This window comes from Ursus maritimus, unplaced genomic scaffold, assembly GCF_017311325.1.
Source record: "Ursus maritimus isolate PB19 unplaced genomic scaffold, ASM1731132v1 scaffold_12, whole genome shotgun sequence".
NCBI classification, from domain to species: Eukaryota; Metazoa; Chordata; class Mammalia; order Carnivora; family Ursidae; genus Ursus; species Ursus maritimus.
In genome coordinates this window covers 53194448-53211225 of record NW_024423564.1, presented here as the reverse complement: position 1 = coordinate 53211225, position 16778 = coordinate 53194448, and the positions used below count along the sequence as shown (strand labels likewise).

Below are 16778 nucleotides of genomic sequence, written 5' to 3'. Positions count from 1 at the left end.
ATTATCACTGGAATGCAAGCTCCATGAGAGATTTTTGTCTAAATCTAGAATTATGAGTAGTCTTTATTTTTTCTTTTGGGCCTTTTGTATTCCAAATTTTCTGCAGCACCATATATTACAATTAGCAAAAACAGATATTTTTAGATAAACTTCAAAAATAAAGTAACTTTCCCAAGCTTATGAAACGTAGAGAGGCAGGGTTTGAATTCAGATCCATAAAACTCTTAAGGCCTCATTCCTTGGAAACAAGTTTCCAAAGGTAAATGATTCTAGCTACAGTTCATATTAATGAGTTCTCTATTCTTGAAAACCTAGCCTATGAGGTCAGCCAAAAAATGTCTACTGTATACACTAACATATTCATAGGAACACTGTAATTACAACCACCACCACTGTTATGATCTGTTTCCTATCTTTCAGGGATTGCTAAATAAAACTCCCTCCCGAGGCCCTGTCACTTGTCTGTCAGTCAGCCTGTGTTAAATTCTTTAAGAATTCAGGTTCACAGTGGGCCAGCAGCCACTAAAGGCCTAAGAAACAAAAACACAGAGAGGTTGATTTGTGAAACCAAAGAACAGAAACAGTCCTTCTATATAATACACTTAACATTTAAGACATAATTCCTTTTTGGGGAGGATGAAGAAAAAAAGATGCTGATGACTCATGTATCCCATCTGACACAATTTTGGAATAACATTTAACTCAAAGATTTAGAAAGCACTGCACGAAAGAGACGTGGCTGTCCCCATCACTCTGATCGACAGCATTCTACCATATCTCAATTTCCTCAACTAAAACATGGTGATAACATTGTTCCCGACTTCATGGAACATATTAGCTTATAACTACAGAAAAAAAGAATTTAAAAATTTAGCATTTGGAAAAATTAACACTGATCTGAAATTGGCAACTAAAATGAAAACTGAGAGGGGGAGAAAACCTCTACTGTAAAAAGTCAATCTTCCCAAAAGGAGATAAATTTATCTTCAATTCCACCCTACTTCATAAAAATAAAGCCAGAATCTCCCACAAACATACAAACTATATCCTGTATACAATTAGTTCCTAAGTCCTCTTCATTCTAACTCTTAAATACTTCACCGGGGATGTACTGTAAGGTGACTAACATAATATAATAAAAAAACATTAAAAAAAAATACTTCTCAAATCTTTGTCTTTTTCCCTTTCCTACAGCATCTGCCTACAAATAGCATTATACTTAATGGTGAAAGTCTGAATGCTTTTCTCCTTAGACTGGGGAGAAATCAAGGATGTCTGCTCTCACTATTCCACACTGTACTAGAGGTTCCAGCCAGTGCAGCAGGGGAAGGAAGGAAGGAAAGAAACGGAAACATATTAAGGGTGGTCAGGTTGAAAAGGAAGAAATAAAACTCTTTATTCTCATACAACATGATTCTGTATGCAGAAAATCCTAAGGAACCCACAAAAAAAACTTCTAGAACTAATAAACAAGTTCAGCAAAGGCAGAGGATATGAGTTCAATGTTCAAAAATCAACTGTATCTCTATATACTAGGAACAAAAAAACAAAAATAATTTTTCAATTCCATCATGATAACATCAGGAACAATACTTAGAAACAGATTTAACAAAAGAAGTACAAGATTTAACAAAAAAAAAGTACAAGATTTAGCAAAAGAAGTAAAAGATTTAACAAAAAAAAAAGAAGTACAAGATTTAATGAAAGAAGTACATATCGAAAACTTCAAAACTTTGCTGAGAGAAATTAAATAACATCTAAATAAATAGAGAGTCTGTGTTTGTGGATTTGAAGACTCAATATGATTCAGTTGGCAATTCTCCCCAAAACTAATCTACAGATTCAACGTAATCCATATCAAAATCCCAAAAGGAGGAGATTTGCAGAAATTGGCAAACTTTATATTGATGTTGATCCTAAAATGCTTATAGAAATGCAAAAAATCCAGAATGAACAAAACAGTTTTGAAAAAGTAAAAAGTTGGAGGACTCACACTTCTGGATTTCAAAATTTACTATGAAGTAACACTAATCAGAAAAGTATGGTATTGGTGTTAAGAATAGACATTCAGGGGCGCCTGGGTGGCACAACGGTTGAGCGTCTGCCTTCGGCTCAGGGCGTGATCCCGGCGTTATGGGATCGAGCCCCACATCAGGCTCCTCCGCTATGAGCCTGCTTCTTCCTCTCCCACTCCCCCTGCTTGTGTTCCCGCTCTCGCTGGCTGTCTCTATCTCTGTCAAATAAATAAATAAAATCTTTAAAAAAAAAAGAATAGACATTCTGGGGCGCCTGGGGCGCTCAGTGAGTTAAGCGTCTGCCTTCGGCTCAGGTCATGATCCCAGGGTCCTAGGATAGAGTCCTCCATCGGGCTCCCTGCTTAGCGGGGAGCCTGCTTCTCTCTCTCTTCCCTGCTCGTGCTCTCTCTCACTATCTCTGTTGCTATCTCTGTCTCTCTCAAATAAATAAAATAAAATCTTTAAAAAAAAAAAAAAGAATAGACGTACAGATCAGTGAAACAGAACTAAGTATCAAGAAATAAACACATTTATGGTCACCTGATTTTTTAAGGTACCAAGACAATTCAATGAGACAAGAATAGTCTTTGCAACAAAGAGTGTTGCAATAGAACATTCACATGCAAAAGATGAATTTAAAGATTGTTATATTTTTCCCAATTTGGGGCTTGAACTCACAACCCCGAGGTCAAGAGTTGCACGCTTCACCGACTGAGCCAACCAGGTGCCCCGCAAAAGATGAATTTAGATCCTTATCTCACACAATGCACAAAAATCAATGCAAATGGATCATAAACCTAAAGTAAGAGCTAAACTATAAAAACTTGAAGAAAATAGAGAAGTCTTGACCATGAATTAAGAAGTCTTAGAGAATAACACCATAATCATGATCCATATAAGAAAAAAACCTGATATACTGAACTTCATCAAAATTTAAAATCTCTATGCTTCAAACTTCACCATTAAGAAAATGAAGAAACAAAGCAGACAAGGAGAAAATATTTATAATTCATATATCTAATAAAAGACTTGTGTTCTGAACATACAAAAAACTCCTACAATTCAAAAACAAGATAAATAACCCAATTTAAAAATGAGCAAAAGATAGGAATAGATATTTCACCAAAGAAGATATGCGAATGGCGAATAAGCACAGAAAAACCTTCACAAATCATTAGGGAAATGCAAATCAAAACCACAATGAAAATGCCACTTCACACTCATTAGAATGCCTACAGTCAAAAAGAAAACAATTAGCAAGTGTTAGCAGGATGTGGAAAAATCTGAACTCCCATACATTGCTGATGAAAACGTAAAATGGTGTAGTTGCTGTGGAAGTTTGCCAATTCCTTAAAAAAATCCAACACAGGGGCGCCTGGTTGGCTCAGCCGGTTAAGCGTCTGCCTTCAGCTCAGGTCATGATCTCAGAATCCTGGGACTGAGCCCCATATCAGGCTCCTTGCTCAGCAGGGAGCCTGCTTCTCCCTGTCCCTCTCCCCCCTGCTCATGTTCTCTCTCTCCCTCAAATAAATAAATAAAATCTTTGAAAATAAAAATTCAGTGTAAAATACCAAATGACCCAGCAATTCCATTCCTAGGAACATATTCACAAGAAATGAAAACAGGTGTTAAAAAAAAAAGTTTGTCCATGAATGTTCATAGAAGCACTATTCACAATGGCCAAAAGGTAGAACAATCTAAATATCCATCAACTGATGAACAAATAAACAAAATGTACTGTAGATTTGCATGGAATATTATTCAGCCATAAAAAGGAGTGAAGTACTTGATAAATGCCACAACATGGATGAATCATGGAAACGTTATGCTAAGTGAAGGAAGCCAGGCACAAAGGGCTACATATGCCCAGAAAAGGCAAATTTAGAGTGAGAGAAATAGAAAGTATAGTAGTGGTTGCCTGGGACTTGGGTTGGGAATAGAGAGTAAATGGGCACAAGAGATGTGGGGAGGTGATGGAAATGCTCTAAAACTGGATTGTGGGTGATGATTTCACAACTCTATAAGTTTACTAAAAATCACTGAATAGTACACTGAATTAGTTTATGGTATGTAAAGTATACCTCAATAATGTTGTCTTAAAAAAAAAAAAAGGAGCCTGGATATGGCTATAATTGCTCTATGAAGATGAGAGGAAGAAATTGCTTTCCAGTTAGAGAAAGACTGTAAGACAGGAAAAGAGGAGAGCTGAAGTGGAGTCTCAAAAAGTCTTGTACCCTTAGGCTCCTTATCACAATCCCTTATCCTCAGCAAAGTTTATTAAAATCATTAAATGGCTGTTACGAGTGCAGTTTTCCCATCTCAGAGGACAAATGAGAAACACCTCATGATGCCGCGGAACTATGCAGAAACCAACTGACTCTATTGCTATATATTTAAATAATTACAGTGAGGCTGAACAATTTTAAAGACCGTTACAATGACCAATCTTAGAGAATACCAGTTGTTTTGGTGTGTCCAGCATTCACTCTCCCCCTCCTTCTTTTGGTTAGAAACCCCTTCCTTTTAGTAAGGAACTCATTACTCGAGACTGGGTAGGGCTGACAACATCACATCTCCGCTCAAGCCAAGGAGAATGACATGTGACCCAGGAATGGCCAGTATCCCCTGCACCCCTAAACATAGTAACTGGTTCAAGCAGAACATGTGACACAAGCCAAACCAATAATGGAGTTCCTGAATCTTTTCTGCCAGAACTAAATGGCAGGATTTGAGCCTGGGGCTGTCAACTCTCATTGCAACCAGTTAGTGGAAAATCTATCAAAGACATGAAGATAAGAGCCTGCTGATATCCTCTGTATCCTGGGACCTAATGTACTCAATTACAAGCAAATTAATCTGACTGGTGTTTCTGTCAAATGCAACCAAAAAGTCTCCTCTGTAAAAAGCCCCTGAAAAAGTAGTGACACATCTAGACTGCTTGCCAAAGGGCTCTCTATATGATGCAACCCAGAAGTGAAGGGAAGGTCACTCTCTGAGGAGATGGAGTTGACTAATGGAAAACAGGATGTGAGAGAGAAGCAGGTAGATAAATTTCTTCTTCTTCCAGACTCCTATCTACTGATAATGAGAAACCGTTCCTCTGTCCAAAGATACCCTGTATGACCAAGCCAGCACACCTGCCAAACAGTCTCTCTCTAGCTCTCCGTGAAGCAGTGACCAACAAGACAAGGTATCACCTTACATTGTTTCCCGTCTCTGCCTCGCTTCCCTTTTCTCTTGATGCCTCGAGATTATGCCTCCCGGATAAACCCTCAACTCTTAATCCTTGTCTCAGTCTCTGTTTTCTAGGGAACTCAGATTAAAAGGGTATCTACAAAAAAACCTACAGCAACCATTAGGCTTACTCTGAAGTGAAACGTGGAAAGTTTTCCCTCTGAGGTCATAAGCAAAATGAGGATGCTCAGTATTAGTATAATGTTAAATAGAAATGGTAATAATCTACATCGTAATACAAAATAACTGTCCACAGAGCAAGACAAAAATATAAATCAGCTATAAGGTCTGGAAAGGAAGAAACAAAAATTCATAATTTCCAGATGATACGGCTGTCTACATAGAAAACACAAAATTCACAGATACATTTTTTAAATAACTTTCAGGTTTCACTTTATTTTTGTTTACTTTTTTTAAGATTTTATTTATGTATCTGTCAGAGAGAGAGCACAAGCAGGGGAGCAGCAGGCAGGGGGAGAAGGCTCCCCGATGAGCAAGGAGCCCCATGCGGGACTCAATCCCAGGACCCTGGGATCATGACCTGAGCCGAAGGCAGATGCTTAAGAGACTGAGCCACCCAGGTGTTCCTCATAGATTCATTTTTAGAATTGACATGAGTTTAGCAAGGTATATAGGTAGATACAAAATGGTTACATACCTAGAAATAAATCTAACAAAAGATATGCATGAACCTTACAGAGAAAAATTATAAAATTTTGTTGTATGATATAAAGAAGACCTAAGTAAATGAAGAGATACACCATGACCAAGGCTTGAAAACTTAGTATTGTAAGGACATCATTTCTCTGCAAAATTGATGTACAGATTCAATGTAATCCCAACCAAATTCTAATAGGACTTGGGGATGTTTGTTTTTTGGTAGTTTCTAAAATATACAAGGAATTTCAAAGGGCTAAGAGAGTCAAGACACTTTTTTAAATGGTGGGGAGAGTTATTCTACCAAACTTCAAGACTTACTAAAAGTGTTTATAATTGGTGAAAATATGTACAACCAGACCATGGAACAAAAGACAGAACCCAGACAACGACCCACAAATAATGACACACAATCTATTATAGAGGTAGCAGGGCAGATAAATTGAGAAAGGATAGTCTATTTGGAAAAAAATTAAAATTTCACACCATACATACATCAAGTCCAGGTGGAACATAAACCTAAATATAACAGAGGCAACTAGAATGTTTATGATAATACAGATGAATATCTTAATGACCACAGGGTAAGAAAATATTTCTTAAACAAGACCTCAAAAGTACTAACCATTAGAAAAGACAGAGAGAGAGAGAGAGAGAGAAACTGATATAAGTGTATTAAAACTGAGAACTTAGGGGCGCCTGAGTGGTTCAGTTGGTTTAGCGTCTGCCTTCAGCTCAGGTCATGATCCCAGATTCCTGGTATCAAGCCCCTCACTCCATCCCACCCCTGCAGGGAGGAGCCTGCGTCTCCTTTTCTCTCTGCCATTCCCCCGGCTGGTACTCTCTGGCTCTATCTCTCTGTCAAATAAATAAATAAAATCTTAGGAAAAAAACAAAAACAAAAAAACTCAGAACTTAGTTACAGTTCCTGGGTGGCATTCAATTCTTGATTTCGGCTCAGGTCATGATCACAGGGTTGTGAGTTGGAGCCCCGTGTCAGGCTCCGTGCTCAGCACAGAGCCTGCTTGAGATTCTCTCTTTCTTGATCTCCCTCTGCCCCTTCCTATGCTCTCTCACTCTTTCTACAATAAATAAATTTTAAAACAAAACAAAACAAAAAAAACCTGAGAACTTAAGTTTTCAAAAGACTCCATAAAAAGAATTTTTAAAAAACCAGAGGGTGGGAAAAGATATTTACAACACATAATCATTCAATGGATTAATACACTGAATGTACATAAAGTACTCACACAAATCAATAAGAAAAAGAATAATACAAACGAAAAAAAGGGTGAGAATGCAAAAGATTTAAATAAGCAATTTACAAAAGAGTATATTCAAATAGTCAACACACATACAAAACAGAGCTCGGTCTCAAGAGTAATCAAATAAATACAAATCAAAACTTCTACAATCAGTATCATGCATGCATCCATTAGATTGGCAAAAATGAAAAAGTTGGCAATACCAAGTGATGACAACTAGGTACGGCAACACTATCGTGGGAATGTATGTTTCTTCAGCTATCTTAGAAAACAGTTTGGCATTACCTAGTAGACTCCACAATAAATAAAACTGCTATGAGGAGCAATAAAGAATACCTAAGGACCAGCAATCCCATACCTGAGTATACCCTAGAGAAATCCATGCACATGCATACCAGAATATCTGTACAGAAATGTTCATAATGGGGGCGCCTGGGTGGCACAGCGGTTAAGCGTCTGCCTCTGGCTCAGGGCGTGATCCCGGTGTTATGGGATCGGGCCCCACATCAGGCTCCTCCGCTATGAGCCTGCTTCTTCCTCTCCCACTCCCCCTGCCTGTGTTCCCTCTCTCGCTGGCTGTCTCTATCTCTGTCAAATAAATAAATAAAATCTTAAAAAAAAAAAAAAAAAGAAATGTTCATAATAACATTGTTTCTAATAGCCAAAAACTGGAAACAATACAAATGCCCATCTACTGCAGAATAGAAAATCATGGTATATTTATACAATGAAATAATATAAAGCAAAAAAAAAGAGAAAAAAGAATGAACTCCAATGACGTGTAACATTATGAATGAATCTCACAGATATAATTTTGAGCAAAAGAAGCACGACAAAAAAACATACAACATATAATATGATTCTATTCAAATGAATTCAAAAACAGAAATAGTGCTATTGCTTGGAAATGCACTCATAGGTGGAAAGAATAAAGAAAAAGCAAGGAAATGGGGCACCTGGGTGGCTCAGTCGGTTAAGCATCTGATCTCAGGGTCCGGGGAGTCTACTTCTCCTCTCCCTCTGCCTCTGCTCCTTCCCCTGCTTATGCTCTCTGTCTCTCTTTCAAATAAATTAATAAAATCTTAAAAAAGAAAAGCAAGGAAATGGTTACCCCAAAAGTAAGGACAGTGGATTGGAGTGGTCCGCAGAAAAGCGTAAGACTTAGAACAGAAGAGAAAGGATGTATCAAAAAGATAAAACGACAGAGCAGTTACAGAGTTGGAAATGAGCAGAGCATTTGTGAGGGTACAAGGAAACCGTTAGACTGATTGATCCAAAATGTAAGCTAGAGAATAAATCAACAAGAGAAGGACTAGATTACAGATGACTTTAAAATGCAAGCAAGAGTTTGGGTTAAACACTGTAGGAAGCTACTATAATATTCTTGAACAAAAGAATGCCATGATAAGAGCTATATTTTAGGGAGACTTCTTTTGCAACACCTTTGAATTACAGGAGGTAAGAGACTCAATCAGCTCTGGCCCCGCTGAGGTCATCTAGAAGTGAGATGATAAAAAGATGCTCCAATGAGGCAGGGTGGCGCTCATTCAAACAATTCTTTCATGTCCAGTTTACACAAGTTCCTGTGCCTGACACTAGAGATAAAGAGACACAGACCAGTCGACAAAGAGCTCTGAAAAGCAGTATAAAGTCGGGGGGAAACAGGGGAATGGGGGATGAGGACAAGAAAAATTAAAAAGACAAAGCCCAAAAAACAGTACCTCATGAAATCAGTGATGAAGAAAAAAGTCAAAGGCTCCTAACACTCAGGCGTTCCATAATTCAAGTACACATAAAGTCCCACGGGAAGCAGAGCCATATGGTCCAAGGACTGATGAGAACAAGCCAGAAAGTGGTTGGGACTGCACCACATACATGTGAGAAATGTGACTAGAAAAAAGGAATGACTGGTTGGCAGCTAGAAATGCCAGAAGAGGGGTGCCTGGGTGGCACAGCGGTTAAGCGTCTGCCTTCAGCTCAGGGCGTGATCCCGGCGTGATGGGATCGAGCCCCACATCAGGCTCCTCTGCTGGGAGCCTGCTTCTTCCTCTCCCACTCCCCCTGCTTGTGTTCCCTCTCTCGCTGGCTGTCTCTATCTCTGTCGAGTAAATAAATAAAACATTTTTAAAAAAAAGCCAGAAGATTCAATGGTACTTTGTTTTATGATGAGAAAGGCACAGTAAGTCTTATGGTTTAAGGGAAACATCCATAAAAAGAAACAGATTGAAGATGCTAGACAGGAAAGGAAAAATTATGAGATCAAGGTTCTGAGGGAGGTGGCAAGGTAATGGGGTTCAAAGGATGAAAAAAAAAAACAGGTAAACTTCAGGGAAGGGATATCTTACAGGCTCAGGAGAAAGGTGGTTAAATGACAGACAGGAACAGTAGTATGCTGAGGTTATAATGGACTCATGTTAGGTGATCCAGAACTTTTTAGTAAAAGAAGGGATAGGGAAACAAAGATACTAATAAGAGAAATGATTTAGAGTAAACCTCAGTTAAAATAAGAAGACATTCATTAATAAAAGATCGAGTCTGCACTGTTCTGCTCTCCCTCTAAGGGGCAAGAAAACAGGTTAGACATTCAGCATTAAGGTAGTGAGATGAGTACAACAAAAGGCTAGGGAGGTACATGTGTCCAAAGTGATGAAAAAGGCAGCACTGAAGTAGTTGATATTATGTGGAAAGAATTTATTTGATAATGAATTGAAGAAAGTAGATTGAAAGGTGGGCCTACACAGCCAGAGTTATGAACAAATTCAAAACCAAAAAAAAAAAAAAAAAAGTTTATAAATAAGCCTATGTCCAGGAAATCCTACTCATGTTAAGATATTCCTCAAAAATAAAAATCTGATGAAAGCCTTTCATTAAATGCTACTTAGGCAACAAAATGATACCAAATTAACAAAGGAAAGAATAAGTAGGTAAGGATAACTTTGGGGATGCTAATGGTAGCACTGTTAGAAAATCTGGAACTACCCAGAAAATATTTTGCAGGAAGAAGATACAGTCAAATAAAAAAAGTGTAAGTTCTCAAATCAGAGGACTAGATTTGAGTCCCAATTTAGGCAAATAATCTCATGCTATGTAGGCCTCAATTCCTCATCTGGATTATGGGAATAATCATCATTGTAAATAATACAGGAATAATAATACCAGCAACTAACATTTGCTGAATGCTTATTATGTTTCAGGCACAGCTCTAAGTATTTTACATGTATTAATTTATGTATTCTTTAGGATGACCCATGGACACATTTATCCCCATTTTACTGAAGAGAAAACCAAAACAGGGAGATTAGATCAACTGCCCAGAATTATATAGCTATTATGTGGTATAGGCAGAATTTCAACGAGTGCAATGTGACCTGGTATCTATATTCTTTACTATGTTCTTCCACCTTTCTGGGTAATAAAGATGAGAATGTAGTAAAAAGTGCTTTAAGTGTATCCAAACGTTCACCATTACTGCTGAATATCAAGTAACAGGACAAAATAATCCAAACAAAATCATTAACCTACAATCAACACTCCACAAATTATACCTATTATATGCTAGGGTGTGATTAAAAAGGAGGTAATTAACAATGTATATGCCTTGCCCTTCGAAAGTAGGGAGAACAAACAAGAGGCAATAACTGATATGAACAAAATATACATGCTGCTTTTCCATGATGAGCTGAGGTAAGTAGTACAATCAGTGATAAAAAAATAAAGAGCTTTGGGGCACCTGGGTGACACAGTGGGTTAAGCTTCAGACTCTTGGTTTCGGTTCAGGTCCCTGATCTCAGGATCGTGAGATGGAACCCAGCACAGGTCTCCAGCTCAGCGCAGCGTCTGCTTAAAATTCCCTCTCCCCCAACCCCTCCCCCCAAAAATAAATAAAACTTTTTTAAAATTTTAAAAATAAAGAGTTTGAGAAATCACAAAATCATGGCCTCAAAAAATAACAGCACTAAATGCAAAGGGTTAGGAAATGACTGAGCCAGAAAAGAATCAGTATAATTCTTTTTAAAGTAAAGGTTTCATATCGTAAAGCTTTAAAAGAAAAATAAGGTTTCAAATGGCAACAGGGTATTCACAGAGCAACAAATTTCATATATGCACATCATAAAAAGACTTTATCACTTCCAAGAAAAGGTCCTACACCACATTATAAATATTGTAATAATAAAAAATAATTGATGCTGGACACTTATGTAGAAAGCACTGTTCTAAGCACTTTACTGGTACCAATTTTTTAATTCTTATAACAACCCTATAAGGTAGTTCCTGCTATTATCCCCAGTTTATAGATAAGGAAAATGAGGCAGAAGTGAGATGAAGTAACTTGCCCAAGTTTATCTAATGAGGGCCAGTGCTAGGATGTCAACCCCAAGCAGTTTATCTCCAGAGTATGTGCTATACTTCCTCTAGTAGGAAACTAACAAGCAGAACAAGAATTTATTCAGAAGTATTATTCGGCCAGAGTACCTGGGTGGTTCGGTTCGTTGAGCGTCTGCCTTCGGCTCAGGTCATGATCCCAGGGTCCTGGGATCAAGTCCGCTTTGGGCTCCCTGCTCAGTGGGGAGTCTGCTTCTCCCTCTCCCTCTGGACCTCCCCCCATCCTTCCACCCCCAACCCCTTCCCCTGCTCATGTTCTCTCTCTCTCAAATAAAATCTTTTTTAAAAAAGAAGTATCTTTGGCCATATTTGGTAACAAGAATGAAAGTACCTTTCAATCACAATAATTCATCATCTTATAACAGTTCTGTCCTTGGTCTTCCCTCCAAATTAACCTGCACATTCCTCCCCTACTATCTCATCTACTCCTCTGGTTTCAATAACAATCTTCTTGCTGGAGATTCCCAAATCTATTGACTTCCAGCCCAATCTCTCTTCTGCATCTTAAACCTCACCAACAACCTAATAAATATTTCTCTTTCAATGCTCAATGAGCACCTCAAAATCAACATGTCCAAAACTGAATCATCATCTCCCTCCCACATCATTTCCCACTCTCATATCCCTTCTTCCTCCTGTCGCTCTTACCTCAAACACTGCCTCCATCGTCCACCTGGTTGCCCAAGTCAGAAACTTGGATGTCATCCCAGACTCCTCAGTCCTCCTCACCTTCCATACCCAATCAATCACCAATCACCTCCTCTAAGTTTTTCTCCAATCAATGCATGACTCATTTCCATTGCTTTACTTAATCTGACAACTTTACAAGGCTTATTACTTTGGATTTTGTGTTTATTTTGTGAAACTTTCTTTTCTTCTTGTATTTTGTTCTAATCCTAGCACAAACTCCATGAATGAAGAACTGGTATTATATATATTTCATATCTAACTCCCTAATGTGCAGTTTCCTGATCAACACATATTCTCAGCAAAACTTGGTTCTATTAAAGAAAAATTAATACTAAGCATGTATGTCAAGTAATACATTTTTTTCAATGGCACTGCCTTCAGAAACAAGACCAAGTTATTTTGAAAAAAGAAAAAAGTAATAATTTCCTATTAACTCTATCACAACTCCCTAGGATATACCGATTATTGTTAATTGTTCAATGATAGCTACTAAAGGCCATGCACTATGCTAAACACTTCACACAAACTATGCCACTTAATGTTCACAATGTTATGAACAGGATACTGGTACAATACTCATTTTCCAGATGCCAAACCTGGAACTTAAGAGAGCTTACACAATTTGATCAAGGTGCCAAGTTAGAAAAGTAACAGTCAGGGGCCCCTGGGTGGCTCAGTTGGTTAAGCTACCTCCTTCGACTCAGGTCATGATCCTGGAGTTCCAGGATCCGGCTCCCTGCACAGAGGCGACTCTGCTTCTCCCTCTGACCCTCCCCGTCTTATGCTCTCTCTCAAATAAATAATAAAAAAGAAAAAGAATAAGAACAGTCTGGATTTGAACCCATGGCACAGTCTGACACCAGAGCAGATGTTCTTAAAGCACTTGCTCTTTGCCTCTTTTTTTTTTTTTTTTAAGATTTTATTTTTAAATAATCTCTACACGCAACACCGGGCGAACACACAACCCCGAAATCAAATGCTCCATCGACCATGCCGCCAGGCACCCCTTGCTATTTTGCCTCTTAAGAATAAAATTAAATGTTTTAAAGCTCAAAAGAAAAGAGTAATTAAGCAGAAAGCTTAAATTAAAAAAAGATGTTAGTTTTAAATGAAAAACGTGCCAAAACAGAGTAACGCTATGGAAGTTCAGGCAGTTAAGAAAGAACCTGTTTGGTCGGTCCAAAAATCAGCAAACGAAAAAGATCCAGAACCACAAATATAAAATTGTCAAAAAAGTAACGCAATCGAATGTTTCTTTTCTTGGGACTTCATAATAAAGCCAACACAGTCTGTTTTACACATTAGTACAGTTCACAATGAAATTCTCCAAATGTTAGAATCCCCTGCCGTAATTCAATGTTTGGTTGTGGCAACCTACCCACCACAGGCAGGTAAAAGACTCGGAAATCTCAACCGTGATCGCTTGCTTACTTCCAGACTCCTAAAATATGAGTCAAAGGGGCAGTGTAAAAAGAACACTGCCTATCATCCATCTTCGTCTGGTGCCATTAGAAACAGAAGCGCACGTTTAAATTCACATGCTACTAAAATCAAGCTTCAGCCTACAATTCGTCCAAGATTGGGCAGCTGCACACCCAAGGTGCAGACCACAAGCTCTCAACTTTTCATTTTGGCTATACGATTTAGATTCTGGGTGCGAGAGCCCACTTTGAATTGGCCCCTGGTTGCAAAGAGGATTCCTGTCAGATTTCTCGGGAAGGGTGGGAGGCGTGAAGAAGGGGCGGCCTCCCACCGGCCAGGAGCCCGCCGCGCGCCGAACCTTTTGTTGGGGAGGAAAAGAGGGCGGACCCCCGCACCCTCCTGGGGGCAAACGGGGGTGGGCGGGGAGAGCGAGGGAGCTAGACGCCGCGGCGGCCCCCGGCCTGCCCGGGGGTGGGGACACAAAGAATTTGGGGAGCGCCGATCGGCGGGCCGACGAGCTCCCCCACCCGCCCTGCAATAAGCCGCCGCGAAACTCCAGGCCCGGGCCGCCGAGAAGCCGGCGGAGGCGGGCGCGCTGGCGTGCGGGGCTGCCTGCGCCCCCCGGGCAAGGATCGGCCGCCGGCGCGGGCTGAGGACCGGGGTTGGAGGGCGGCGCGAGGCCTCAGAGGCACCCGCGACAGCCTCGAGCCCCCTCCGCCCAGCCGCGGACCAGGCCGCCAGATCCCCGCGCCCGCGTCGCCACACCCACCCGCCTCCTAGGCCAGGCTCGGAAGGACTCCCGGCTCTTCCTCCCGCTGCGGCGGCGCGCCCCGCGCCCCAGATTTACCTGCTAATCTTCTGGGCAAAGGCGCGGCGCTCGGCCATGGCTGCTAAGGCGGCGGCGGCGGCGGTCTGGGCGCGGACGGGCGGGCGCGTGCCTCCTCGCTCGCGCTCCCTCCCTCGCGGCCTCCGCCAGTCCCAGCTCCGGACCGGGGAGGCTGGGGCTGGCGGCCGGAGCCGGGAACGAGCCCTGCCGTAATGCTCCTGAGAGGCGCGCAGCAAGAAACCGCTCCTCCCCCAGAGCTTCAATCCCCGCGGGAGCCGGGCTTCGGAACGCAGCTGCGGCCGTTTGGAGCCAAGGGGAAGAATGGGGCGTGGAGGGAGCGAGACGCTAGTCCTGGCCGCCTCGCTGCCGCGGGTCCACACGAACGAAAGGACGCAGAAAGCAGCCAGAGAGGGGCCAGCGACTTGGCGAGGCAGGAAAATAAAATTACAGAACGCGTGGGGGGCGGAGGGGGAGCTTGGCTTTCCCGAAAAGGAAGGGGAGGAAATGGAAGATGGGTTTTGGCGAGGGGGGCTGTGCTCTGCCGCCCAGGATGGCCGAGTTCGTGTTCCTGCAGCGCCCATCTCCGAGCAGTTGAAAGCACTTTCTGTTCTGCTCCGACCTTGTCAATGGGGTCTAACCGGAGAAAGAATGGTTTTTCTTGCAGAAAAAGAGCTAAAAAAGACCTTTCTCCTACAGAGGTAACAATAATAGTTGACTTGTGGTGGTTAGCCAGGCACAGATGAAAGTTTTACGTGCATGATCTTAATCGCCAAGACAGCTTTTTGAAGTAAGTTCTTATTATGCCCATTTTAGAGACAAGGAAATTGGTTCAGAGAAGCTAAGCGCCTGGCCCCAGGTCACACATACTGTAACCTCTTCAACTGAGGTTCAAACCCAGAGTCCAGTTCTTTTCTTTGGAGGTAAGTGTTTCTCCGTTAACAGTACTCTTCCTGAGACTATTACTTCCCCCTCTGGGATCTCAGTTTCCATTTATAAATGTTGGACCAGATGAGCTCTGATGTGCTTTACCATGTTGACGTTCTTTTAAATAATCTGTATGTTTACCACTCAAAATGATCTTGCCTGTTAAATCCTGTAAAACAGGGACTAGCAAAAATCATGTCTTACACTGTTGTAATCCCATAGAATGGTTGGTTCCTAATGAATATTTACCGATTCCTGATGTTACGGTAAACTAGGAAAAATAATCTTGGCTTCCCATAGTAAGATTACTCAAGTATTGAAAGGATTTATGTGTATTTTTTTTATTATTATCATGTTCTCTCTGTGTCCTTGCCAGGTACATTGGATACTTGTTTTCCTCTCTTTTACAGTTGGAAAATCTGGAGCATAGAGCCATTTGCTCAGTCACATACTGAGTCAGGGGTGAAAGCCTCAATTAGTCAGATCCATAACTTCCTGTCTAGTGTTCTAACCACTGTGGAAGACTTCATATTTTGCATAACAATGCACATTCCAGTAAAGATCGTCTACTCAAAGAGGATTTTTGTGTAACTTCTACTTAAATGTATAGCCCACCTAGATACTCTAGAGAACACAAAGCTGAACTAGACTCAGTCCAGCTGTCAGGAAGTTTGAGGCCATTGGGAAAGATGAAGCAGCTACTCAAAGAACTACAAGTCAAGTCTAACACTGTAACCTGGCCTTTAAGACACTGCTTGATAGGAACTCAGTCGTATTGTCACTTATATGTGACCTTGGGCAAGTTACTTAACCTTGACTCTAAAATGAGGGGAATAATTGTATCTACTTGAAAGAATATTGTGCAGATTCATTGGGTTGATTCATACAAAATTCTTAGAACAGGGCCTGGCATATGGTAAGTCCTATATGTACTAGCTGCTGTTATTACTATCACTGTTATTATCATTATTCAGTTTACACTTAAACTTGTCTTGGGTGCTTGATAGTCCCTGAAGCATTTGTCTGCTCTCATGCTCCCAGCCAGATGTTGTATGCCTTTATCTCTGCTCTCCAAACATCTTTTCACTACTCTCTTAGAGAACTGACCACATTCTGCCTTTGAATGGTTCTTTGTATACATGACTCACTAGTTGCCAAAGTGTCTGAAAGGACATTGCATGCACTGTGCAGCTTGCTGGGAACATTTAGAGCAGGAAGAGGACAAGCAGGACCAAGCTGTAAGCAGCGTAGACAGAGCCTGGGAAATACTCCAAGCTGGAGTGGTGGCCCCCACCTCTGGGGAAGAGCTGGCAGTCACAGGCAAGTCCAGTGTGGGCAGATATCCATGTCCCACAAGGGTCC

General features: G+C 40.9%; 1 protein-coding gene across 1 annotated transcript in view; it reads right to left on the bottom strand.

The window, feature by feature from the left end:
* Positions 1-14688, bottom strand: part of DOCK7 (dedicator of cytokinesis 7) — a 201827-nt gene extending 187139 nt beyond the window's left edge. The window contains exon 1 of the mRNA XM_040627213.1: positions 14514-14688. Within this exon, the coding sequence (XP_040483147.1) occupies positions 14514-14551 (38 nt within the window). The 5' untranslated portion in view covers positions 14552-14688. The remainder of the gene's footprint in view (positions 1-14513) is intronic.
* Positions 14689-16778: the final 2090 nt, after the last annotated feature.